Source organism: Sciurus vulgaris (genome assembly GCF_902686455.1).
Source record: "Sciurus vulgaris genome assembly, chromosome: 15".
Taxonomy (NCBI): Eukaryota; Metazoa; Chordata; class Mammalia; order Rodentia; family Sciuridae; genus Sciurus; species Sciurus vulgaris.
Window position 1 is genome coordinate 62,674,902 of NC_136476.1, and position 27,199 is coordinate 62,702,100.

The 27,199-nt window shown below is 41.1% G+C and overlaps 1 protein-coding gene across 2 annotated transcripts in view; it reads right to left on the bottom strand.

Annotated features, from left to right (window-relative positions):
* The window catches only part of ABCA1 (ATP binding cassette subfamily A member 1), a 130,368-nt gene that overhangs the window by 6,761 nt on the left and 96,408 nt on the right, over window positions 1–27,199 (bottom strand). The window contains exons 24-46 of one of the 2 annotated variants that reach the window (XM_079113699.1): window positions 27,096–27,174; window positions 26,107–26,309; window positions 24,917–24,965; window positions 24,565–24,678; window positions 23,380–23,528; window positions 21,573–21,697; window positions 20,283–20,381; window positions 16,975–17,164; window positions 15,993–16,087; window positions 14,802–14,834; window positions 13,645–13,750; window positions 12,743–12,817; window positions 12,053–12,222; window positions 10,200–10,377; window positions 8,116–8,231; window positions 7,862–8,006; window positions 6,258–6,381; window positions 5,108–5,237; window positions 4,726–4,846; window positions 3,811–3,873; window positions 3,073–3,179; window positions 562–703; window positions 48–182 (exon numbers count right to left, since the gene is read on the bottom strand). In XM_079113699.1, coding sequence (XP_078969825.1) covers window positions 48–182; window positions 562–703; window positions 3,073–3,179; window positions 3,811–3,873; window positions 4,726–4,846; window positions 5,108–5,237; window positions 6,258–6,381; window positions 7,862–8,006; window positions 8,116–8,231; window positions 10,200–10,377; window positions 12,053–12,222; window positions 12,743–12,817; window positions 13,645–13,750; window positions 14,802–14,834; window positions 15,993–16,087; window positions 16,975–17,164; window positions 20,283–20,381; window positions 21,573–21,697; window positions 23,380–23,528; window positions 24,565–24,678; window positions 24,917–24,965; window positions 26,107–26,309; window positions 27,096–27,174 — 2,748 coding nt within the window. The remainder of the gene's footprint in view (window positions 1–47; window positions 183–561; window positions 704–3,072; window positions 3,180–3,810; window positions 3,874–4,725; window positions 4,847–5,107; window positions 5,238–6,257; window positions 6,382–7,861; window positions 8,007–8,115; window positions 8,232–10,199; window positions 10,378–12,052; window positions 12,223–12,742; window positions 12,818–13,644; window positions 13,751–14,801; window positions 14,835–15,992; window positions 16,088–16,974; window positions 17,165–20,282; window positions 20,382–21,572; window positions 21,698–23,379; window positions 23,529–24,564; window positions 24,679–24,916; window positions 24,966–26,106; window positions 26,310–27,095; window positions 27,175–27,199) is intronic. The other variant, XM_079113700.1, reaches the window with a different exon arrangement.

The window sequence follows — 27,199 nt, forward strand, 5'->3', positions numbered from 1 at the left end:
TTTTCCACTTAGGCCAGAAAAATCGTTTTCCCCCGAGTCACACTCACCAGAAATACCACAGGAGGCCCGCCAATCAAAGCCATGGCTGTTGAAAGCTTGCGCTTGTTGCCTCCACTATAGTTACCAGCATATTTTTCTCCATACTTCACAAGGCCCAGTTTCCGAATTGCCCATTCACCAACCTAGAGAGATATAAAGCACCTTGACTTTTGTCTGGCTTGGTAATTTTATCATGGTTTCTTACACTTACATGTGAAAGTTCTTTGATTGAATAAGACTGGATTCTGTAATCATGACCTGGCAACTGCCAGGAGAAGAAATTCATGTGGTGGGAGCAGCACTCCATCTCTGCACATCCCCCTACCTATGCATGCCTATCCACTCCTGCCACCCCCTCCCACCCACTATGGATTCCCACCCTGAAACGGGTGCAAAGAGCCAGCATTTCATACTGCTCCAGGCATAAGGAAAGACAGCCTAAAGTTGTCATAAGTGGAAAATCCATAAGGTATACTGTCAGGATGCCAAAGAAGAAGGTTTGCTTTCTGGTATCCATAGTACCTTGCCGACTTCTTTCTCTGGAACTCCTCTCAAGAGGGCAAAGAACTCTACATGCTCTCTCCCAGTCAGCAGTTCTGTGATGGCATCAAACTGAGGGCAATAGCCCATGTTCTGATGTACTTCATGGATGTTTGACAAGATGCTACAAAGGAAAACAAAACTTGTAGGTTTTAAGCACTCACAGCATTTACAGATATTCTGATCAGACAATCTGGCTTAACATTCCTATAGAGTATGCTTATGCTTTACAAAGATATCAATATCTGTTGCTTGAAGGAATAGCCTTTCTGTTTTTGGCAGTCAGGGTTCCTCCCTCTACCCTGCCCTATCTTTATCTCCCAGCACTTCAAACCTGATGCTCAGTCCTGTTTCAAAATCCCTCAGTCCATGGCACTGCAGCAGTCTTACCAACAACCTAAATAACACTATCTGGAGCTTTAAAATGACTTGCCCCTGTGGTCACTACGTACCAAGAGCCTTGGTAACCCAAAGTCATCTTCATGACCATCTGGACCTAGAAATACTAGGTGTGAGCTCCCTTCTGCCTTCTACTGAACCATACATTGACTCAACCACAGTGTGCATGTTCCAAGCCTCCTGGTCCCACCACCGAATACCTAACCCAGATACCCTCCTAGCTCCAAGGGGTTTTTTGCTTCTTTGTTTATCACAGACCCTCTGAACTTCTGGTAACAGAGATAAATATACCTATAGTCAATCTGACATATATTGGTGGGGACAACTTTTAGGTTCTATGAAGCCAATCAAGTTAAGAATCCCTAATGTGTGAAAATTTCAGCATCCATATCCCAATCTCATGCCTGCCCTTTGACCACCCCCACACAAGATACAGTAACACTCACATATATGATTTAATGAAATGTTTCATAACTTGGTATCTATTGTTACTATTTACAGCACATTCTGATCATTCTTATTATATTCTCTACCATGTCATTTAAAAAGTGCTGCTTGTGACCTACTTGAAGATGGCCCTTTGGCAGTAGTCATTCATTTCTGCTTATCTATTTGGAACTCTCAGGGTCAGCTTTCTCCAAAATTATGATTGAGGTACTCAGGGGCACTGCCCTCACAGCTACACTGCCCAAGTCAGTTCTTGTAACTGTGGCAAACCTCAGTTTGAGCCAGTTACTGCTGCTACTGCTAGGTGCCCCAGAAGCACGGTATTAGAAACAAGCCTAGGGAAGCAGTGATATTCCAAAAACTTCTGTTTTTTAAGGTTCCTTAAATTGCTACTGAAAAGATTGACAAGAGGGGAAAAGATGAATGAGCACATCAAGTTCCTTGCTCTTCAATATTACTGGCTATCCCCACTGTTCAGTGTTTTCAAATTCAGAGTCATTCACTTCGTGAGTCATAAAATAAATGTAGTAGGTCATAACCATAACCAGTACTTTTTAAATGACGTGACAGAGAACCGAGTAAGAATTATTAGTGTGTGCTATAAGTAGTAATATTAGGTACCGTTTTATGGAACATTTCATTAACTTATATGTGTGAGTGTTAATGTATCTTATGTATGCTGGGCTAAAGTATAAAATATTTCCTACTTGGATCATGGTCAGAAAAGTTTAAAAGTCACTGCCTTGTATCCCATATTCATATAGAAAGCCTGAAGAAGCCCCACATATTTAGAGCACTCAGGGTGATATTGCCTAACAGGTCTCTAATGTGTTAACTCCCAAAGATCAGACTGCTTGGTGACTGAATAGTCTCAGAAAATGGCCTAATTGATGGCTTCATCAATGGGTACTCTTATAGAAGATAATCTGCCAGGTATATACCCTTTTACCTTGTAGAAACTAATACAAGGAAATAAAAAAAGTTGTATGTAAGCACATATTTATGTAGTAAAAAAGAAAATTAATAAATGCCCAATATTTATAAGGAATTGATTAAACAAATTATAAGTACATGTACACAAAGGAATTTTATAGAGCAATGTAAAATTCTAAATCTTAGTATGTGTAACCCACTGGAAAATATTCATAATATAACCATTAATGATAAAAACCAATTTAAAAAACAAAACCTACCATGTAAATAAATAAATAAAAGATCCATTGACAACTAAAAAAATAAAAATAAAAAACCTATACATAAAATAATCTCAATTTTATGATACATTTATATGTGTAGAAAGATATATTTGGGTGCCAGAAAACATCTAAAACTGGATAAAAGTGGATTGTGGTGATGACTGCACAATTCTGTGAATTTACTAAGAATTACTGAATTGTTCTCTAAAAACAAGTAGCTTATATGTATGAAAAAGGTGTTAAAGGCGATGAACTGAGACCAAAAGAAAATGTAAAGAGTGGTTATCTCTAGGTAGTGAAATTATGGATGATTTTTAGTTCTTTAAACTTTACTGTATTTAAACATTTTTATGAAATCTAAGGGGTTACTGTTACAATCAGAAAATAACAATGTATTTCTTTAAAATAAAAAAAAATCTCTGTGACAAAATACAGATCACTTCTTTCTCACCTATTTTTGTTAAGAAAAGCATCCCCTCTGGTAACAGTAGTGTCTCCAGTTAGCATCTTGAAAGTTGACGATTTTCCAGCACCGTTAACTCCCAGAAGTCCAAAGCACTGAAAGAGTTAAGACCAGGTGAGCTATACAATCAAACTACTAAGGCTAAGTATGAATGACCCTAGAAAATAGCCAACTGAGCTTTATTTTTATATGACATCATCCTGAAACATCATTCTTAAATATCAATCACAAGTCAAATACCCTTTGGTTTTAGGACATCATACAGATATTAAATATGTATTTTATAATGGAACCATTTTCAGCAAGTGTGACTTTTTACGTATCATTTGAGTTGTCAGGTTAAGACAAAAGTTAATGAATATGTGAAAAGCAGTAATGAAAGCCAGTTAGTCAAATTACACCATCATATTTGGCTAAAGGGCATAAAAGGACACAGAAATGAGAAAAGAGAAAAATCTATTTTTAAAAATCTATTTGAATTTTCTTATCATCTGAAATAGATCTCAAAAGCACATTTTGGGTGAGCATGCTTTTCTTAAAACGCCTGAGATTATCCAAAATCATTCTCTTGATATAAGGGGTCCTCATTCTCTTGTTGACTGATTACTTCACACAGGCATAAGTAGAGAAGCTTTGAAATCCACTTTTATCCTTTATAAACACTGTTGTTTGATTGGATAGATACAGTCTGAATTAACAAACACAATGCAGACCAAGGGTGTTTACCTCACCAGGAGGAATGCCAACACAAATCCTGTCAACGGCGGGCTTCCTCTTCCTCCTATATATCTGCAACAAACAAAATGCAAAAATTCATAAGCCTCAGTGACTCAGCTCTTCCGTGCAACTGTGCAAGAAGGGATTATAACCCAAACACACCATAAAATAAGACTTAATAAGACTAAGTCACATATGCTGTACTAGGAGCCATTTTCTCTCTCTGGCAACCAGGTATGATATTGAAGCTCAAAATGTAAGTGATTTCTTTTTTTATTTTTAATCTGGGTCTTTAAATATATATATTAGTTATTAATATCTTCATATTTTTCCATTTAGTATATAAATTTATTGTATATATTTTTTAAAAAAGTAAATTCCACAGGATAAAATTTTGCAATCAAAGTATTTCAAATATTGTTCATGTTACAAAAAAGGAAATTTGGGATTTGGGCATCTGAGAGGGCATTGAAACAGACCCTCCTTCTGAGCAACAGAGATATATCAGTTTTGGGGATTATAAAACTCAAAATCAACCATTTATTCTCCCTACCTCAGCTCTGCCTAGATATACAATATTAGTATTTTTTTCATTTTTTATTGGTGCATATTGATGGGATTTGTTGTTACATATTTGTCCATGTACACAATATAACTATATAATTGTTTTAATAACTAACACACAATGTAATTAAAATAAATAAATTTGAGAATGGAAATTCACATTATAAAAGTATTCTCAGGACAATCTCTTTAATTAAGAAGTCTCCATGGTATATTTTAAATAAAATTAAATTGACAACAGCTTGGTATAGATGCACATTTTGGGAAGCAAGCTTCTTTCGTTAAGCAAGTCAGTAAAAGGTTAATTTACAGCACATACAACTGAAAATTAACCCGTTATAGCCCTACTCACTGTCTCACCTTAGTCAACTCCTTGATTTCCAAAATATCATTCTGTCCTCCACCATCCAGAATTCTCTGTCTTTCCCGCCTTACATCTTCATCCTCATCATTCAAAGGAGGAAGCTTTGCTTTCACAGGTCTGAGAGGGAAGATTTTAAGAAAAAGAACCTTTCAAACTATTTTTCAAAACAAAATTCCAGTCTCTAAAGCAATCTCCTAAAACCTACTTGTCACAACTTCCAGCATTGGCAAGGCAGGGGGTTTAGGGGGTGCCCACAACAGAAAATCAGTTTGATTTTCCTCAGTTCAAATTTGATCCAACCGCCACTGGCAAGTGTTTCCTGTGTTCCCCTCTGTGACCCTCTACCAAGTGCTCCATGAGTTCTGAGAAAAAGCTTACCTGGGCCTGATGAAGAATCTGTACTGGATCAGAACAGTTATGAGGAAGAACACCACCCCTTCCACAGCCATGGCAAAAAGGTTTCGTCCCACCAAGTCCCACGAGAGTGGAGAGACAAAGCGATTCTCCCCTGGTAGACACAATGCACAGATCAAGTCAGAATGAAGGTGTTGTGAACCATGGCCCTTCTTCAAACATGGGGTCAAGTTCACCTATTTTCCTAGAAACATCAATGGCTATTAACCAAGATGAGGAGAAAAAAAAATAACACAAGTGACTACTTTTCAAATCTGATTTGGGAAAACCTACTATCCTGTGTCAGTCAGAATTTTAGAGCCAACTTGTCTTAGATCTGTAACTTCATGTAAGATAGCTAATATCTTTTGAATGAGACAAGCCAAAAATCCTTCTAGATAAGGCAAATGATCCAGGATAATTTTTAAGGACAGTATTTTAATAAATACCAAGTTTTAATAATAAGAAATACTACAAAGCACATTAAAAAGATGAGCGTTTCAGTGGCACATAATGTAACCCAGTGATTCAATTAAGTCACCTGATTATGTAACGATTCCTTAAAATTTCTTATCCATCTCCTTTGTACTTCCAAGTTGAAGAAAGTCCCTCTTCTATGTCCATTAAATAACATGGCCCATCTAACTACATTAGCCAGTAGATGAATGATAGTCATATGATAGAAGAAATATTTTTAACCACTCTAAAGGTAGAAAGATCTGCAGTGAATTACCTTTTTATAGACTGTGTAAAAGATAATATATAACCTGCAGGCCTGTGATTTTCCTAATAGAGTCAAAGTGTACATCTCTCCTGATTCTCTAGCCTGTATCTAAGTCCCAAAGCTGTGTTTGACTTTTCCAGTAATTCTGACAAACTCAAGTAGTAGCATTAGGCACTGGTCCAAACAAATGCTGGCATTTTCCTTACTTCCAAAAATGCACTTTCACAGATAAATGATAGTGTGCCACACTGTGCCAGAATAGCTGCACTGGCATAAACCTTCAAGGGGACAAGAGGAAGATGGACATCTGGTGACCATTCATCAGTTTCTTTTCAAAACAAAGGCCAGGGACCCAAGGCCCATGCACCTGCCATCTCCTCTGAAGCCTCTAGCAGCCACTGCTCCACTCACCAAATCTTTCCAGGGCATCAGCCATAGCCTGATTTTTCACCATGTCAATGAGCCCTCGTCCCAGGCAAAAATGTGGGAAGATCAAGAACACAGACTTCAGGATATCATTGATGTTATTCAGCTTCTAAAACAATGACAGGGAGAGAAAGTATGGGTATCAATCATAGTTTAGGTTAAAAATGTATCAAAGTCTGATATATGGGAGTGAAGAAACAATTTGATTCCTGGGAATAAAATGAACTTTTGAATTTAGATACCAATAAATAGGAGTAGGCATTTTCTGTACTTTGAAAAAAATTTGGAGTAATGCTATGGGTATGGAGGAATGAACAAAGAATAGCAACAAGGCTACGTTTGACCAGAAGCAAATCCATAACAAAATATTTGCTTAACATTTTAAAAGTAAATTGCTTGTGTCTGGGTCAATATTTGAGTTTTAGGATTTTGCTGGAATTTCATAAAATCTTGACTACATCAGAACTTATTATGATACCTAGCCAACAGTGGCCAAATAAACAGGGATTAAGGAAGTTGCTATGTGTAAGATGCACTGTGCTAGGGCATGGGAGAGGTAAAAGCTAATGAACAGTTCCTGTGGTAAGGAAGAGAAACATGGGAACAGGAAATGACTATGTAACTGGTTATGTGTGGTACTAACGGCAGAACTGAGGGCTCTGAGGGCCCAGGGAAAAAAAGAGCACACGCCATAGGGCAGAGAAGCACAGCTTCAACTTTAAGCTAAATCTTGAAGTTCAGGGAGGATACTACCAGGCTCTGCAATAGATGAAGGGCATTTCAAGCCAAGCCTACAGGATTATGCTGGGTTTAAGGGAAAACTCTGCTGAGGTTTCAGGGCTTTGAGAAACAGTGTGGTAGGAAGTGGCCAGGAAAGGTTGTGCACCTATGAAAGCCCTTGTGTGCTGAGCTAAGGTGTTTGGACAAAGGCAGTGACAATAGGAATGGAAGGAGCCTTGTTCATGAGATGTGCAACTGGAAGAATTGATGGCATGACCCGTCAAATGTGGGAAATAAGCAACAGCAAAGCATCAAGGACGATTCCAAGAGAGCTGGCTTGGGCAACTGCATTGGATGGTAATGCTAGCAAGTATGACAGGGATGGCAAGAGAATACTAGGTTCTCAGGGGAAAGACGATGCATGTCCAGTTCGGAGTATCTGTAAATGATCTAAATGAAGGCATCCATCAGGTATGTGAAAATGGGAGAGCAGAGTTCAAGGGAACAATCAAAGCATAGATCTGAGAGATAACAAGAAGACACTGGGGAAGATGGTGGTGAAAGCTTGGGATTGAATGGCATCGCCGATACACAGCGTCTAAGTGGGAAGCACAGCTGACAGGACTGAGCCTTGGGAAAAGTGACACTGAAATGGAAGCATAAAAGAACCTGACAAAAGAAACCGAAATGCTTGGCCAGGGAAATAGAAGGCACAGCAGGAGATAAAGGTGTGTGGGCCACAGAAGGCCATATCCGAAACAGGGCAGAGTGATCAGCGAAGTCAATGCCACAGAGAAGTGGAATAAGATCTGTCCTCTGGCACCCAGAGATGCCCATCCTGTTGGAGGTGCTCTTTCTACAGAACTCACATTGTTGGTGAAGAGCTCCAGCACAAAAGTGGCCACGCTGCCATTGATGCCAATGAAGAGGTTCACGCTGGTGAGCACCACATAGGCTGTGCTGGGGATCTTGAACACGAAGGAGGCTGGGTACATAAGAGGTGTGATGGACCACCTGGTGAGGCAAGAAGATAAATGTCCACTGGAGTCCTCTGCCCTCCCTATGACATTGTGTGCCGTATGCCTTACCCACTTTGAGAATCCCCCACCCAGAGGTGCCTTACCCATATAGCAAAAGAAGAAGGGCTAGCACAGGCAGGTTGGTGGAGGACACATAGGACTTCTGCTGGAAGCAGATGAAGATGATAATGACCAATGTAGCAGGGACCACATAATTGCACTAAAAGAGAAAATAAGGGAATAAAGTTGACCCGCAAGTCAAAACTACAACACATCCCAAGTCTTTACCATCACCAGACAAGAAAGGGCAGACAAACATATTGGAGAATAACTTTGAATTAATGAAGCCACATAAACTATTAATCAAAATACGGACAATACATTGTGACAAGCATTTTACCCTTGGCTGGTTTTATAAACTGCATGCCCTTTCTGTCTTTCCCACAGCTGAGCCAAGGTGTCACGCTCAGTAAACTCACTGAACGATGGATCCTCAGTCAAAGGAATTTCAATTTCACAGGAGGCAAATAAGCTTCCATTATTCTTCCCAGAGATGATTGCGTCTGTTTCATCATTAATGCTATATTATGGTCTGCCCAAGTTCAATCTCACATGTAATCTATTTGTGAGGTAAGTACTCATAACATGAATGTCAGAATTGTTTCATCACACTGAGAATAATTTTAAAGTCTGTCCTGACAGTGCTTCAGGCATTGAAATGCAGAAATAAAGACCTGACTATAGAACAATTATGAGATTTCATAGCTGGCAGGGCAAAACGCAGACAGGGAGGTGACAGCGATTTTGTCAGCTGTTAGAAGAATTGCAGCTTAAGACTCAGGACTCTGCCTTAGTCCTACCCAGCTCAATGTGTTTATCAACAACTTAGATGAAGACATGCTGATAGCAAATTGCTGATTCTAAACCAGGAAGGACAGATAATACACAAGAATATAAGTGATGTCCCTGAAGTTAGGGACTCTATCTCATCTCTCTGAATCTCCTATGCCAGCAGAGTCAGACACTGAGTGAGCACTCAGTATATTTTAAATGAATGAAGTAATTACTGGACCAAGATAAAACAAAAATGAAAACAAATGGACACTTAACTAGATGCAGTTTAAAAGGAATGTGTAAAGTTTAAGTTCCAAAAAGTCAATTGCATTAGCGTAACACAAAAGCTATCCAATTTAACAATCATTTGTGTGAAATCAGTTCACTATCAAGTTGCCAATAAGACAGTGCTATTTCTAAAATGCAGTACCCCTGTGCCACAGTGATAGAAGTATGCAATAAAGATCAACTCCCTCTAGACTTGTAACCATTCCAATCATAGCCTGAATACAAGGTTCATTCTGGATTTGCTTTCAAAAGGAACATTAACAATATGGTGTATGGCCATGGAAGGACAATCTGATCACACAGGGGCCAGTCTCAGAGTCTTGGTATAATTAGTAAAGACATCATCATCATCTCCATCAGCATCACTCACATTTTTACAGTGCTTTACAGATGACTAAGAATATTCTCATACAGCATCTCATCTGTGGGAGACTTTGGTTAGATGAGAGTTGTCTTTAAATATCTGAGGAGCCATCCAAAGGGAAAAGAACTGAATTTGATCCTTGTGGCTTAGAATTCATGGAATTCATAAGGAGATATAGTTCAACTTCACTTCATAGTAGTTAGAACTTCAGAATTCTTTGAAGGCCTCCATATTGGTCCAAATAGAAGCAAATGTTTATCATAGCTGGCACAAAAACATGTTTTCAAATTGATGGATAAATTTCTGATAAAATGTATGGAGTTTTCAAAGAACATATGGCTTTCCTAATTAGGTAAAGAATACCCTGACTCTATAGGTTAAAACTTATCAGAGAAGTTAGAGGCACTGGCTTGAGAGAGACTAAGGTCCTTCCATTTCTATGTTTCTTGGGAAAGTTTTCAAATAGAAAATTAGGTAATAACTGTAATCAGTGTAGTCAGATGTTCTTTTTGGTGTGAAGTCAGCTCTGAACCCAGCACCATATTCGGTGTTATGGAAGTGTACAAGTGCTTCTCCCTTTTCCTTTTTCATGCCTCTTTAGACTAACTGGAGCAATTCTCAGTGACAGGTGCTCTATCTTATATATGCCAATCCATAGCCGTGATGGAGATTCATACAAAGATAGCAGGCCTGTGCCCTTACCATATCCCAAACAAAATTAGAAAGCCAGTAGATGACAGGCTTCACACCACTGATAAACTGTAGGTGCTTGGCTTTGCTGACCCGCTCCTGGATCAGGAACACAACAAAGCTGGCTGGGACAAAGGACATCGCAAAGATGACACATATGGACACAAGCACATCTACTGATGTGGTCATCCTAGAAAGAAAAAAGGCAGTGAAGATCAGAGACATCATTGATGCATTTATTAAGGAAACACAGTAAATGAGGACACACATACACACACACACACACACACACACACACATGCATACACACACAAATCTGAAGAAAGCCTAGGGAAAGTATCTGTTCTTCAAATATGTTTTATTCAGGGTTAAATATGATCATTTGCAAGTTAAAAATAAATGACAATTCGGGGCTGGGGAGATAGCTCAGGCGGTAGAGTGCTTGCCTTGCAAGCACAAGGCCCTGGGTTCGATCCCCAGCACTGCAAAAAATAAAAAATAAATGAATAAAATAAAATAAATGACAATTCAAATGCAAAGCTGAGCCGGATGCAGTGGTGCACACCTATGATCCCAGCAACTAGAGAGGTTGAAGCAGGAGGATCGCAAGGTCGAGGTCAGCCTCAGCAATTTAGTGAGGCCCTAAACAACTTAGCAAGACCCTGTCTCAAAATAAAAAGGGCAAGTGATGTAGCTCAGTGGTAAACTTCCCCTGGGTTCCATTCCTGGTATCATTAAAAAAAAAAATCCCATGCAAAGCTGATTTCACTAAGGTTAAAGAGTCCACTGCCATAGGAAACTGTTGAAGGAAGTCTGGGTGTGGTCTAATGATATTCAATTTTGTTCACTGTTCTTTCTTAAAAATGCTTTTAGTTGTAAATGGACACAATACCTTTATTTTATTTATTTTTTATGTGGTGTTGAGGATCAAACGCAGTGCCTTATATGTGTGAGGCAAGTGCTCCACCACTGAGCTACAACCCTTGCCCCTTGTCCATGGTTCTTAACCTTGTAAGAGCAGTAAGTAATAAATATTCACACAAAAAGAAATAATCGTATGAAACTACTCAAATAAGTTAATATTTATTACTCTAAATAAATTTTAAAACAATACTAATCTAACACATATAACAATTCTATCAAGATTCTTTTTATAAGAAGATACTTCACAAGCCCATTAAACAAGGTTTTGGTATAAAGATTCTAGTGTCCATTATTGATATTCTATAGGAATTAAGTAAAAACGAACTGTGCCAGGCTCCATTTATAGAAAGGGGATCTAACGTGTTGAATGTCAACTCTGTACTGGGAGCTGGCCTTGGCAATTTACATAAATGGCCTCATTTAATATCAGACATCTAGAAAGTTTACAGTCCAGATTTAAACCCCTATCTCTATGGTTCCAAAGACCATACTGGCTTTAAACTTCACACACACACACACACACACACACACACACACACACACACAATTCAGGAAATAAAGTCAAGCTATTTTAAGTCTGTTTCACTGGGTTAAAACAGTTTTAAAACGAATGAAACTGACTTTTTAGTAAATGTGTTAATGGTGAGTTTAGTTATTTTAAAACGTATTAACAAGTTTTAACTTGCTTTATATGAATTTGCCAAATATAATGATTTTTACATATTTGTGTCATTTTCTTCTGCAATTCAAGAAGGCCCACTGGTCAATTTGTAAAGTGATCATTTACTTCCCAGCGTCTGGGTGGACCCAGATTTACACACTACACCTGACTCTGCAGCAGCTATCCTGCAACCAGCCTTATCTTTCCTTATCCTGCTCCAGATTTCCCCCAGCACCCTCTCCTCTCCTCACCCCAGACATGCAGACACAGCCACACTTACAGAGCCACTTCTGAGAGCTGCTGCTTGGTGAGATTCAGGGGGTGATTGAAAGCAGTAATTCCATACTGGCTAGGGTTCTCCCCCTTCTGCAGGTTGGCCCGGAGAATGGCGTTGTTGATGACATTCAGGAAAGAGCTGATAGCATGCCAGCCTTTGTTATTGAACCACACCTGAGAAAAAACACATCAGGTAAAAGGTAAAGTTCCCAAACACTGCTCCAAGAAGTGGGTGCACACACACAACCATGCCCGTAAATTTTAGAAATTCAAGTCATATACCAAGACAAAACACTGTAGTAAGATGACATGGCATAGTGATGATAGTGCAAGGATTCAAGGACCACTGACCGTAGGGCCGGGGGTCGTACTGAGGACCTTGTATCTTTAATTCATATATTCCTCACAACTATTTGGAGAGAGGCATGATTATTGTCCCCATTGTACAGATGAGGAGAATGAAGATTAGATAGTTAAGTAATTCAAGTCAAAGTCATAGTGGTTCACCTTGAAAGTCTGATAGCAAAGCAAATTCTCTTAATCACTCCACTGCACTGCCTCCCCGGTGAAGTTAATCGTTGGCTCTTTTCTGGCATGAATACCCACCCCTATCAATTTTACCACGGCTGAAAATACTTCAGGGAACATAGAAGAGTTTACCAAGAAGTTTAGTACAACACAAACAGTGATTTACCTTGACATTATTTTTGGTGTCCAGTCCTGTCATGAACCTTCCCAAGCTGTTGAGAAATCGTTCTGCAGAACTGTCCTGTAAACAACAGAAACCCACCTCAACTGTGATGGTTCAAACAGGGAAGGGCGACAGTCGTCCAGAAGCTGTGGACAACAGGACACCCCTATCCAGAGCAACACCACCACTATCTCACTCACTAAAATTAAATTTAAAGCCATTTAATGGTTCCTGAGAACCAGGTGACCAGAAGCCTGCAGCATGATGTCACAAGTCTTGAAGGTATCAGAGAAATCCCATGGCTGGAAGTCCCAAGACATACAATGAGGATTCTTCAGTGTTCCCCTGGCATTATCCCAAGAACCACAACCACACTGTGAGCAGATGTGTCAGACATGAGGGCCTGTGTTCCAAAGGCAGAGGAACAGATACTAGGACTATCATTGCTGTCCAGGATCCCAAAATCCATGTCATCTGACTCTTTCAATTCTCATTTCAAAATGGGAAACCTGAGATACAGAGAAATGAAGTGTGTGCTCATTAGGTCCTGAAGACCAGCCGCCAACTTAAAAATGAAACTGGTCCATTTCCTGTTTATAGTCAGTGATTGTTTTGGAAGTCTGCTTGAAAGCCAGTTTATTTACTACTGGCCAAATTGACAAACAGTTATTCTAAGAACTTTTAAATCTCTAAATCTATTTGTGGTCTACACTTTTAGGATTTTAAGTATACACTGGATAATTCAACCTTGTCTGGCTGAAGTCACCAAATACCATTGATGGCTTTGTATTCAAGGACGATCAGAACAATGGGCTGCTAGCTGGTCAGACCTATCTGCCCACTACGCCCATATTCCAGCACCTCTGGGCTCTTTTTTCCGACACATCCCAGGATGGATACTCTACCTTGGCCAGCTTCAAGTGTTTTTTCACTTGCTTGATGGCATCATTAACTTCTTGACTCGGGGGAAGTGCTTGAGAGTTACTGACACCGAGGGAAAACCCACCATACCTAGAAGAACAGCCTGACATTAAAACCCAGTGTGTCACGCGTGATCATTCAGCAGCAGACACCACATGAGTGTGGACAAGCTTCTTAGAGACCCATTTCTTTTACTCAAACTAAGACCAAAGTTTGACTCAGAGAAATCATACCTTGGATTCTAGCAAGCAATTAACTTTTAGGTTGCTACCCAGCAGGAAGGTCCTGGGTCTGATTATAGATATCTAAGACACTGAGGAAAGAATGGCCATTTATCTCACATGCTGTCCTGCCCCTGTAGGCAAGCAGATGGGGTAGAAGGGTAAGTGGTGAGGGACTCTGTCCTAAGTGGGTCAGGTGGGGATAATAGACCTTGTCCCTTCCCTAGCATGAGGGCTACTCTGCTCTGCCCAGGATACTGGCCCTTGGGGATAAGACAGAGAAGAAAAGTGGGATTCAGTAACAGGGAGCCTTTGAGGTCCCCCTGAGGAAGTCATACCAGCCATCTTATTTCCCATGATGTACAAACTAGATCCAAGGATGCTTCCTTACCCACTCCCATCTTCAAGACCCAAGAGGACAAATAGGTTGAAATACAGTGAAAAATCAATGGTTTCTGTTCCTTTTATTTTCTCTAAGACCTTTTTGGTCTTACACCAAAGCCTGAAAAATTGTTCTTAAGTCCCTAGGAACCCCTGGGAATCAGATTTGAGTAAAATTATAACTAGGATAGATATTTCCCTCACAAAGCTATATACTTACTAGTCCCTAGAGACCCACAAGAGATTTCTAAATGCCCTCAAGGGAATCAGTGAACCAAATATTTCAACTCTAAAGTTGGACACTGAGCAGAAATGCTCTGGGCAGAAACTCCAAGTATAACCTAAGCCTGTCTGTACCCCACATGCTTTATAGAGTCTGCAGGGCCATTCTCTCCTCACTGTGATGTGGCACACACGAGTGTGTGAGGGGCAAACAATCCCCAAACCAACAACTTCCCTCCACCCAAGATGCCTGCATCAAAATCAATCTCCCAAGACTAGACATGCCAGGGAAAAACCTTCAGAAGAGATCAACTTACCTAAACTCATTCACCCAGATCTTATTCTTTAAGCTGCAGAAGTAAAGACAGAAACCAAAAATCAGTGCTAGAATCAGTGCTGATGCTCTACCTGATGATGCAAAAAGAGTAAACATCTACCTGAGGACAAAAGGAAGGACCAGAAGTAATCCTATAATCATTGGCACACTACAGGAGTGTGCCAATGGAAAGAAGCCCATTCCCCGCATGCCTTGTATTTTATCTAAAAAATCCTTACATGAGAACCATACTCGGGTTGAGTCAATTTTACAAACCAAGGATGACTGAACTAGAAGCTTTTTCAATTCAAAGCAATACCTATGGAGAGCTTATGTCTTTTTCTTGGAAATTTAAGGTCATTAACATTTTAGTACACCTTTGTCATTTAAAGATACTGAGCTTCTAACACCGATACCCCTCTTGACCAAGCCGCTGGGAAAGGAACCAGAACACACATTTTCTGAGCATCAACTAAACATCTGACACTGTGCTGCCAGGTCCCAGAAGTTACAAGGTTCCATAGCCAGCAGGCCACTGTGTCTTCTCGGGGCTCTCCTTATGATACCACATGGGTGTCTAAGACACTTCACATGCACCGTTTCATTCAGTTCTCACAACAAACTTGTAGGAGCAACAGTAATATCACATTTTATACAAATCGAGAGGATTTTTTTTTTTTTTTTTTTTTTTTTTTTTTTTTGCAGTACTAGGGATCAAACCCAGGGTGTCACGTACAGTAGGCAGGTACTCTACCATGGAGCTACATCCCCAGCCCCAAATTACAGTTTTAAAAGGATAATGAGAGAAAATTTTGATAACTCTTGCTCAGAGCTGTCCCCTTCACCTGGAGGTGAAGCACTACCACCCCCTTTTCCAGAATAAAGTTTTCCCTCTAAAAAAAAAAAGATAATGGATTGCCCCTGGTCAAGTAACTAGTAAGTGGCAGAATTCAAATTTGAATCCATATCTAGTTTCATTCTAGACCAGGGTGCCTCGACCTTTAAGCTGAAAACTGAATGCTCACAATAGCTCATTTCTAGTTTGGAATAACATCCTAACCTTCCAGTGCAAACATCAAGCCATAAACTGGCAACCCGCCCCCCCAGCCACCACATGGGTCCCCTATTTTTAGGCCCTTAACTCCTCTAATCAGCAGTGATAAAGCACGGGCCACACTTCGTAAACAGTCACCTTTTGGCTATGATCTGCACATACGTCTTCACCAGGTAATCCGAGATGTTCCTTCCGGTCAGGTTCTGAAGGATGTCTGCAGTGTTCTGTTTTCTCTGCCACCACATAAAAACCAAGCATATGTGACTTCTTAGACAAGAAGCGGCACAGAAAACAGATCAAGGGCTACAATGACACATGTTCCTCAAACACATACCACCATGTGAATGGAGCCTAACCACAGGGCCCAGGCATCACCCTCCACCAACCACCACCAAGATCTGGTCCAGGCTGCCCTCAGTACTGGTCATTCAGGATCCTCCCTGGGGGTTATTCTGAACAGTTAAACAATAAGCACTGAGATGTGATTTTTCTTCACCACAAGAGATACTGGGGAACAGGGTCACAAACTATGCCTAGTGAATTCTTGTGTTCACCAGAGTTATACTGATGACTAGATTAGAGTGGTAACCATGACTTCTTCTTGCATCTGCTTAAAATTGCTTGTCCTCACCCTGCAACTTGGATGCTGATAAAGCAGCAGGGAGCTACCACAAGCAAGATTTCTGAAATTTTCAGGGGCAAAAAAAAAAAGGTTCAGATGTCCTTCCCAAACTCAAACTCAGAATCTCAGAGAATGACAGAATTGGTAAGGCCTATGAAAATTTTCTGGTTCAGCCTCCCTCATCCAGAAGTTAAGAAAGAGGTCCAGAAAATTAAAGTGGCCTATTGAAGACTACCAGTCAGTTTGTGGCAGAACCAGGGTCAGAAGCCAGGCCTGCCACCCTCTGTCCTGTGACACCAACACTGTGGGACAGGCATAGAGACACTGTGGTCCAAACCCCCTTCCCTCAAAACTCACTTGCTTTTCCCTGTGACAAGCAGTAACATCAAGGCTGAAATAAATCATCCTAACCTCACATCTCGCTCACTCATGCTCCCCAGCAGATGCTGGCTGCTGACCCTGCACCAACTATGCAGCCTTACCCTGACAGGGACTCACCTGTGGAGGTGGCATGCCCCCTGCCCCTGGGGGACACACGGGCAGCATCTTCTTGATTTTGTCACTGCTACACTGGCAGGCAGGTGAGGGGTTCTCCATCGTCCAGTTCCCCTTTTGGAAGAGGTCCACGATGGTCTGGGGAACTGGGGCAGTAGTCCACTCCTCCTCCCCTGCCAAGCAGGGAGTGTCTCTGCAAGGAAAAGCACCAAGGGTGGGACCAAGGGAGAGGGCCTGGCCTTTCCTACTGCCTTAAGAGCATAGCATCATCTGTAACCACCACAAACATGAGCCCAATCTTCACCATTTACCAAGAATGGGCACGGCCTCACTTGATTATCTGATCTCCCATCAGCCTCAGAAGTTGCAATATTATTTTATAGATAAGGGAAACAGAACATGAACAGGTCCTAAATGTTCATAAACTGAACTCTGTTTAATCCATCCCACCAACATTTGTTGACACAACACACACTGAGCATCTGCTATGTGCCAGATGCTGTTGCACATGTTTGTGAGTCTGGAGTGAGCAAGACAAACTCCCTGCCTTCATGGAGTCTGCGTGCCAAAAAAGAGCTTGACAGCGAATAAACAATTTGATTTTACATGGCTAAAAATAAAGCAAACTAAGGGGAGAGCCTGTGGGGAGAACCTTCCTCCTGAAGAGACAATATTCAGCCACAACGTCAACGGTGAGAGAGAACAAGCCAGGCAAAGAGCTGGGGGTAAAGAATACTCCAAGCAGAGGCAATGAAAAGTCAGGTGGAAGACCCCAGAAGCAGTGTTTCTGTATTTGAGGAACAACAGGAAGGCAGCGTGACTGGAATGTGATGAGCTAAGAAGAGCGATGATAAATAAGGAGAGTGAGGCAGGACCAGAGGAGCCCAGGAAGGAGTCTGGATTTTATGCTCAAATTGCTAAAAATCCTGTGGAGAGTGCAAGGTCCAATCTATGTTCTAAAATGAGTAGTGAGAGTGCTTGGTCTATGAAGAGCTAGGTTGTTTGCAAGCATCTCAGGAGACAAAACACAAGGCGCCTTTACCTCTGACTCTGAATGATTATGAAACCATAAGCAAGTCCCTTGCCCTCTCAGGACTTATTTTTGCCACTGGTAGAAGTATAATAAAATGACTTATCACTTCTAGTCTCTCTTCCAGTTTCAAAATTCTACAATTTAGAGTCACAGTCTTCACACTCTTTTCTTATATATTAAATGAAATCAAATGAACAGCTTTTCAGATTGCTCTCTCACTCTTTAAAGCCTGTTAGCTAAATGGAAACGTCAAACTAAGACATGTTGTCCCCTCCTGAAACTGGCTCCTAAAACCTTCAAAAGACAATGGACTGAGATGAAGTTAGAGAGCACTGAGAAGTACCCAGTCAGATTTTCTCCAGTCCCACCACGTTCTACAAACCTAAAATTGGAATTTCAGTTGAAGTTGCTAGGGTGGAGCCACTTCTATTAAATAGCCTCCAACAAGATCAGTGGTGCTCAGATTCAATACTGCAAACCCTCTGATTTCAGTGGGTCATGCTTCTGTTGTGTCTTTAGGACAACTCTAGACCCCATTCTGTCTCCTACAAATCCTTCCTCTACGGATAGGGATGTGGCTCAGTGAAAGAGTTTCTCTAGCAAGCACAAAGTCCTGGGTTACATCCCCAGCATCACAAAAAGAAAACAAAATAGTAATCAAGCACAGTGGCACATGCTTATAATTCCAGCTACTCCTAAGACTGAGGCAGGAGGATTGCAAGTTCAAGCCCAGCCTGGGTAACTTAATGAGATCTTGTCTCAAAATAAAAATGGATGCCCAGGGATGTAGTTCAGAGAGAGTATCTGCCTAGCATGTGCAAGGCCCTGGGTTCAATCCCCAGACACACAGAACTATCCTAAGCTGGCATCAGTTCATGAATCTGTACAGCTCGAGTGGTTGGCAGTGAATCCAGAAAACTATCTTATCATCTCACCTCATCTTTCAAACGTGCTTGCCTGCAAAACCATGTACAGGTGTTTGGATGGGCTGTGTCTGTGTTCTTCTCCACCCTAATCATCTTTTGTTGGGGGAACCAATATTGGCTGATTGCTATTTGCTATGTACTAAGAAATATTTAGTAATATCTATTATGATCTGGAGCCCACTTTTCCCCCAAAGGTCATGATAAAAGCTGGTCTCCAGCTCGTGGCACTGCTGGGATGTGGTACAACCTTTAGGAGGTGGGACCTAGCAGAAGAAAGTTAGGTCACCAGGGGACATTCTTCAAGGAGATCTTGGGGCCCTGGCCCCTTCCTTTCTCTTTGTGCTTCCTGGCCTCCCTTAGGTGAGCTCCACTACATGCTCCCCACATAACACTGTGTTTCATCACAGGCTCAAACACAACAGTCAGCAGACCATGGACTAGGATCTCTGAAGCCTTGAGTCACAATGAATCTTTCCTCCTTGTATATTGATTTTCCCTGGTAGTTTCTCACAGAGGCAGGAAGCTAACACACCATCCAATGCTAATTAAGAGCTAACAAGTACATAAAGTACATTTAGAAATGTGCTCTGGACCTTGTATGTTCATCTGTCATGCTCTCTGCTCTGACATTTGCAGGATCAGTCACCTTCCCCTTTAAAACTTGGGATTCAAAATTTCCCTTTTGCAGTTCTCCAGCACCTTCCCAATGTGGCATAATTCCTCAGAGATTCTTGGTTTCTGTTTAACAATCTCATGGGCCTGGAAACCTTCAGCTCTCTCGTGTTTCTCACCTCTCCATTGTGTTTACCACATGATCTCCTGACTTGCCTTCTCCTGTACTCGAAGAGTCATTTGCATATGATCACTGAATTTACTTGCTTACTCTTTAAAAAATGTTCTGAAGGAAAGTAGGGTAAAAATATGCAATGGAACAAGAAGCAAGTGTCCACTCTCAGAAAAATCTATCTTTTCAGGTTGTTAAGGTGACGAAGTTAATGAGCAAAATTGTAAATTATATACAATGGCAGCCTATTGTTGTACTAAAATACAGGAGTTGGGGGGAGAAGTGAGAAAAGCATTGAGTAAGGACAAAGTGCTATTTAAATTAAATATTAATGTTCTAAAGAAGTAAACAAATGTCTGTAATGATTTCCTTTGCAGGATGTTAGAAGTCTAAGTGTTCCCAGATGGGTCTGATTAGGTTATTATATTGGTTTTTTAAAAATAAAAAGTGACTCAAAAGACAAATGATGGTGGTTACAATGTAGCATGCAATTGATAAATGCAGCCTATCAGAAATCAAACCAGATGGCAGGCACAAGAAGCCAGCTTATGGCTAAAGTGACACTCACGGGATTGGGTTTCCTTCCATACATCGGGTCCCAAAGCCAGGGTTTTTGGTGAGGGCATTCAAGAGTTGCTGGGTGCCAGTGTCCTCAGGAGCATCATTACTGTGGGGACATGGGATGTAACCATCAGTAATTCATTTAAACCAAGAACTGGGAGACAGAAAAATTAAATACTCTATTAAGTACTTCCTGGATGCCAGGATCTTAAAACCAAAATGAATTAAACACAGAAACTAGGTATGAGAAGCTCAGACTCTGGCCATATAAATCTGGGTAGCATGCAGCACTTTAAAGTGGAATATATGTGAAGATGTGGGGTGTGTACCTGTGTGGTACACATATACACACATTTACATATATATTTTAATTTGAAGTAAAGAAACGTGTTAAGGATCCGTATTTCAAAAGTACTTTCACAATTATCCGTTTGGCCAAGATAACCAGAATTTTCCAGGAAGAACAGGCAGATATTATTGCCTGAATTTGTGTACAGACAACTGGAAAGTGCAAAAAAATAATAGGCATAGGTCACAAACACATGCCATGTTTTATAGCTATAGGCAATATGAGGTCACCAGCTGGGAAGGGAAAAGGGCAAATAAACCTGATTTACTTCAGAAGAAATCATGGGTTGGAGAAAAAGAGACAAATTCATGTTTGTATATGCTATCTTTTATCATTTTTAAAGCTCTCCTATATATCACATATATTTCTCCCATCTACACGCCTATAAATCCTAGAAAACTAAAGAAAACCATTGCCAAACAATATCCAGAAATTCTTTTATCCTTTTGTTTCATGCAGAGGATTATTATGGAGTAGGAAGTATTCTTGTCAAGTTAACACTAGCTAATACCCTAAATTTAAAGAGCAGGTAATAATTACATGAATTATACAATGTAAAAAATAAAAATGTGGAACTTCTGTTTGACATTGTAGGGAAGCCCTATGACTAGATAACAAAATTAAAACATAACTCTAAAAATCCAAATATTTTATAACAATTTTAGATTTTTATCAAGGGCATATCACATAAAACATGCAGGGCTGTTCTGACAATAGCAGCATAAGGAGAGGGGGGTGAAAAGCCCAAGAGAGGACTAGCTGCTAAGTCAAGGGCAGTTCCCTGTTCTTTGCATGCAGTAGTAACTTGCATGGGGGCCTGAACCACAGCTGGTAAAACCCCTTGCACTGCAGAATTCTTGAGTCTATTCTTTTGGCTCTCAGCATAGTGATCACTCTTGGTCTGCTTGAACCCTCCTCTCCCATGGGACACAGAAGACAAACACATACCTGACAAAAGTATACTGCTCATTGTACATCCAGGGCTGAAGTTCCAGGCTGGGGTACTTGCCAAAGGGTGGCACAATCAGACTGAACACCAGGGCAATGCAGACAAACACAGCTGGCAGCACAATCTGTAACCAGGCAGAGGAGGCAGTAGGGGGATGGCAGGAAAAGATATGGGTTAGGAAAAAGTTCAGGGGGCAAGCCCCTGCAAGTCCAACCAAGTTCCCAGACCAGGCAGCACAGGAAGGAGGGGAGAGGACCCAGGGCTGAGCTCCACCAAGGCCTTCTGGGAAGAGTAGAAGCAATGGATCCTGAACACTAAACCTTTTCCCTCCAGGACTTTCTGGAAGCTGGCAGCATGAAGCCAGAGTCTCTGGTCACCTGGCAGAAGCACTAAGCTAGGAACTTCACAGAGTAAAGAGCAACCCCATGGTAGGGGGACTCAGAATGCCAGATCCTGCATCTTCCCCTGAAGACTGAGAAAGACCACCCTGGGCCATGGGCCTAATTCAGCTCAGAAGAAAGCTCAGAGAACAAGCCCTGGACTAGGAGCCTTAAGTCCTGAATCCTGGGTCTGACTCTACTACAGGTGTACCCACATGACATCACTTCTCCATAAGACCTCAGTCTTCTCCTTTGTAATCTGAGGACTGAGAAGAGATTCAGATCCCACAGTCCTGAAACCCACTCTATAGCAGTGATTCCAATCACAGGGTATAGCAGCCATTGCCTGCCATGTTCACCTCTAAAAGTATAAACATGTAACTCCTTGAAATTCCTTAAACTTTCTACATACCTCCTCTGAAAACAATGACTTGTACATATTTCACAAGTAAACTCAAAGGTCTTTCCATTTATTGCTGAGAAACTTATCCTTTAAAAACTTAACAATTCAAATGATGACTCTGGGCTCTAGTATTCTTGGGTTTCAATGCAGAAAACTATCACTAAGTGATCAATTCTACTGGAAAGTACTCTAATGAGAATTCTCAGTTATGATTACTATTCTACGTCGTTGTTATTTATGGTGTTACTATCATTACCATCATCCAAAAACTTGGTTACTAAAGATCAAAGAGTTATTTGCTCATGGTCACAAAGCCAGTTAGTAACAGAACCAGACTTCAAAACCAGGTCTGTATGTTCCAAACTCATGCTCTTAGCATTACCCATACCATCTATAAGAAAAACTCTGTATAAACTTTTTTCTACATTTCTTAATTTTTACAGGGTGAAATAATTTTAACCCTTCTAACCAAGCAAGTTAGCATGCAAACTCCGACATGAAGGCAGTAGTTTGAGTCTTCCCTCCATGCTAGTTATATTCTGATCTCTCTGGGTATCTTTTCTATCATTTGAGTTAAACATCAACTTAGAGAAAAACTATGTTTCTAATAAGTGCATATTTCAAGTAGATCTAAGCATAACATCTCTGTGTGATGAGAGCTAAATTTGCCTAACCAGTTTTTCTAAACTTTGACCCTTTTATGTTCTTCCCTAAAATAAAAGGCACACATATACACATATAAACACACACATACACACCCCTAAACACTAATATCCAACCCCATTCTTAGAGTTTATTCATTTTTATCCTCAGGACAACATGGTATCATAGGCACATTATTATCCCTATTTTTCAGATGAGGAGACTGAGGCTGGCAGCTACACAACTGGCAAGAAATAGAACTGGGATGGAAATACAGATAATCTAGCTCCAATGTTTATATCTTGGCTGCAAAAGCATCCTGCTTTCACTGGTCAGAGAATCTTCAGCCCACCTGTGAAGCCAGAGACCAGCACATTTTACCTGTGCAAAGAATCCTTTTCTACTCCGTCTGGCGATCAGCAGCCTCTTCCACAAAAGAGCCACAAACTGCTGCTGTGTGAGTTTCCAGCCCTTCACCTGATAGGAGCCTTTACCATCCATCCCACTGAGCAGGTCTGTCTCCCTGGATTCTGCAAGAAGCCAACACTGAAGGTCACCTTACATCTTAGGTGTTTTTGACATGATTGTATTCCTTCTTCTAGGATCTTCAGAAACCATTTGGAGGCTTGTGTTTGAAGCTAAAAGCATCCCACAAAGGTGAAGGGTTTTCATTACACCTCTATATCCAAGAAAAACTAATTGACTCAACATGTCCAATAGGAGCAGTCTCTGCCTTTCAGTTTGGTAAGCACAGAGAATGAAGGTGTCCTGTGACTCCTGCAGAGATGTGTTCACACGTACCTGGGTGTTACCGCAAGTCGTTCAGATGAGTGGAGACACTGCTGAGGGCTTACAGATTATTCTATGAAACAGGCTGTGTACACTTGAGAACACACAATGGCAGTCTCTCATCTTTTATATTTTTGGTAAAAAGTGGGCACATTTGAAATGATCCAGGTACTGACAATGTGTGAAGTCAGGGAGAACGTAAGAGCCACATGCTCATGTGACCAAGGAGAACCAGAAAGTTCTCTGTTCATAAAAATTATGTAGAAATTCTTGTCTGAAATGCATGATTCCTAACAGAGATACCCTGACATCAAATTTGTTTGATTTCTTACCTCTCCTTTTCATTTTAAACCCACAAGGACACAGTCATCTAACATACCTATATCTAAGGGCACATTAACTATGAAAGCAAATTACCTCCCTGACTTTCTCAAAATCATTCATCCATTCAATAAATACTTATTCAACCATCAAACACTTAATGTATGCAAGAAACTTGAACCCTACAGAAAAGACAATAAAAAGGGAGCCCTTGTTTTATGTGTATCTTAAGAGAAAGAGCTCAGCTAACTGAGGGAAAGATGAAGAATGGCTCTTTCATGTTTGACCTAAACACATGCACAAAGTTGGAAAAAAAGTGGTTTTTCTCATTTTTTCACTTCCCCTTGTAACCTGTAGGGACTCTATCATCTTGTCCATCAAAAGAAAACAGCTGAGAAGAACATGAAAGAGAAACTCACGTTTAAACAATAGAACACAGATCTTGCCCCAACGCACCTGGGTCTATGTCAGAGTCATTGGGATCAATAGCATCATCTTCGGTGAATGGGCGAAGGCAGCTCTGCTTGTCTCCAAAGGCCCGTCGGTTTCGTCTTGCTGGCAAGGTACCGTCTGAAGGCAAAAGGAAGGAATTCCTCATTTTATTTTATCTGAAACAAAACAAATCTTCTCTACTTGTAACAAGCCTATATACTAAAAATGAGACTGCATTAGAACAATGTAAAGAGAAAAAAATAAAAATTAAAAATAAATAAAAACAACAACATGAAGAGAAAGGTACAACACTGATGAGTGAAGTTAGCCTGCACGAGGCGATAGCAGGGTGTACAGTCCCTCTCAAAAGGGTTACCTGAGGTTTCAGCATCCACCCCACTCTCTTCAGCCACTTTGAGGAATATCTGAAAAATAAGAGCAGGTGATAATATAAGTACCAACATTATGAGAATATGCATCACTACCCTGACTACATTACTGACTTGCATATTAGCACCTCTAACAAAGAAAGTGGAAGCTACATTTATTAATAACACTTGATCAGAGTCACTTGTGAGCTATTTTTGCCAGAAAATCTTCCCTCAGTGGTGAGAACTATCAGTCCAGATAATCATTTCCAAAACACAGCTATGACATTAGGGCACTGCAACAGAGGAAATCTGTTAGGAACCTATAGGGAGTAAGATAAGTGGTTTCTTTCAGGGCTGTGACTCCACATTTTTGCATAGGACAGCACTGTACTAAGATATCCAAGACAGAATGGTCAGGAGGAAATGGGCTCCTCACCACTAGAAATATCATGGCAGAGGTCCAAACATCAGAGGAGAATCTGAATGAGATCAATGAGTTCTAAACGCTAAACACAGTGGTCTATAGACCACTGTGTACGATAAATGCAATATGCAATACAAGTACAGACTTAAGGTCTTACTTCCAAGAATTCTGATTCAAAGACATCAGAGTTGAGAACTAGAATTTTTATTATCAGTAATATCCCCAGATGGCTACTACACAATCTAGCATGGGGATCACCAGGCCAGACAACTTTTATAGCCCCATCAGGGCTTCAAAGTCTGTGATGCATCTCTAAACAGAGGTATTACTACATCATAAAAACAACCTGGGTTTTAATGCCCAACTCCCCCCCCCCATTCAGAATCCCAACTCAACAGCCCTGAATGTTAATTTTCTTGTCTTGTTATGAGGATTAAACAAGATAACAAATATTAAAAAGCAAACCAAACAAACAAAAAAACACCAAAAACATACAACTTATTAGCACCTGGCCCCGGTAAACTATAAATGTTGGTCATTTCTTATGATTCATGAGTCCAGTTAACACAACCACACCAGGGACAGTCCTAATACTTCTTTCCTGCTATCTCCCACAATGATCTTAACTGATTCACTGGGGCTGGCATTACTAATATCAATAATCTAAAATCTCAGTGACTGACACCATGATGATCCTATTCCCAGTGTAGTCTGCCTGTCTGACCTTGAGGTGGTTGAGCCTGCTATGATTGAGTCAGCCACTTAACTTACTTCTTCCAAGGTAGTCTCTGAGATGCCATAACTGGAGATGCCCAGGTCTGAGAGCCGGTCATCGATCTCATGGAAGAGTTCCACAAATGCCCCCTCCTTAGCAGCTTCATATGGCAGGACGTAGGTCAACTCATGCCCAATGTCCTCCACCAGCCGGGCTTCAGACACATGCTTCCTGATGAGGTTGGAGATGGCCGAGACATCTGCAGGGACCACAGTACAAGGAGGTCAGTCAGCTCAGAGGCTCCACAGCAAGGGCCAGTCATGCCCTTTGTCTACTCCTCAGAAGCCTGCTGCTTATACACTGCACTGTCCGAGACACTTTGGCCATTCCACATGCTCAACTCTAAGAATTCCAGGGGACAAGGACTGGATCTCATTCATTTTATAGAGTGAAAACCAGGCACACTGTAGGTACTTGATGTATAATGGATGGATAGATGACTTGCCGAGGTTGAAAATCTGGTGTCTAGAGCTTACACCCTGGGATTCTTCAGTAAAAAACTTAAGTAAAGAAACATCAGAGACTCTTTAGCCTTCCCTAAACTTTCAAAGAGGACTTTCCTCTATTTACCTCAATAGAAGCTAATCAAACAGTTCATAGAAGCAGAAGTCCTTTGGAAAAAGCCAGCTGTTAGAACTAAGCAGAGATGGCCAGGTCATGATTTCTGTTCCATATGCTCCTGAAGACACTGGTCTCCCATATACACTGCCTGAGGAAAGCCTGAAAGGCTGTTTCTTATCTCCTGGGCTCTTACCTTCCTTAAATACTAAGCTCAATTCCTTCCCTGCTGGCTTGACACCTCCTAATCCAGTGTCCAGCCAGATCCACTCCCCTAAGGGATCCCCCAAGCCCCAGTCATCTCAGTTCTCTGGGACACTGTCCTGCCAGCTCCCAGACCAAGCCCCAGGCTCCCCAGCAAGCACCAGGCCACCACCACCAAGCTGCATCCACTCCCACAGCCACCCAGCCCAGCCCAGCAGCAAACCTTGAGTCAGCGCCACCAGCCTCTGCACCTCTCCTCCTCTGCCTCCACTCTGCCCAGCTGGGGGAAGCTCAGGCACCACCTGAATGAGAAACCCCAGAGTCCTT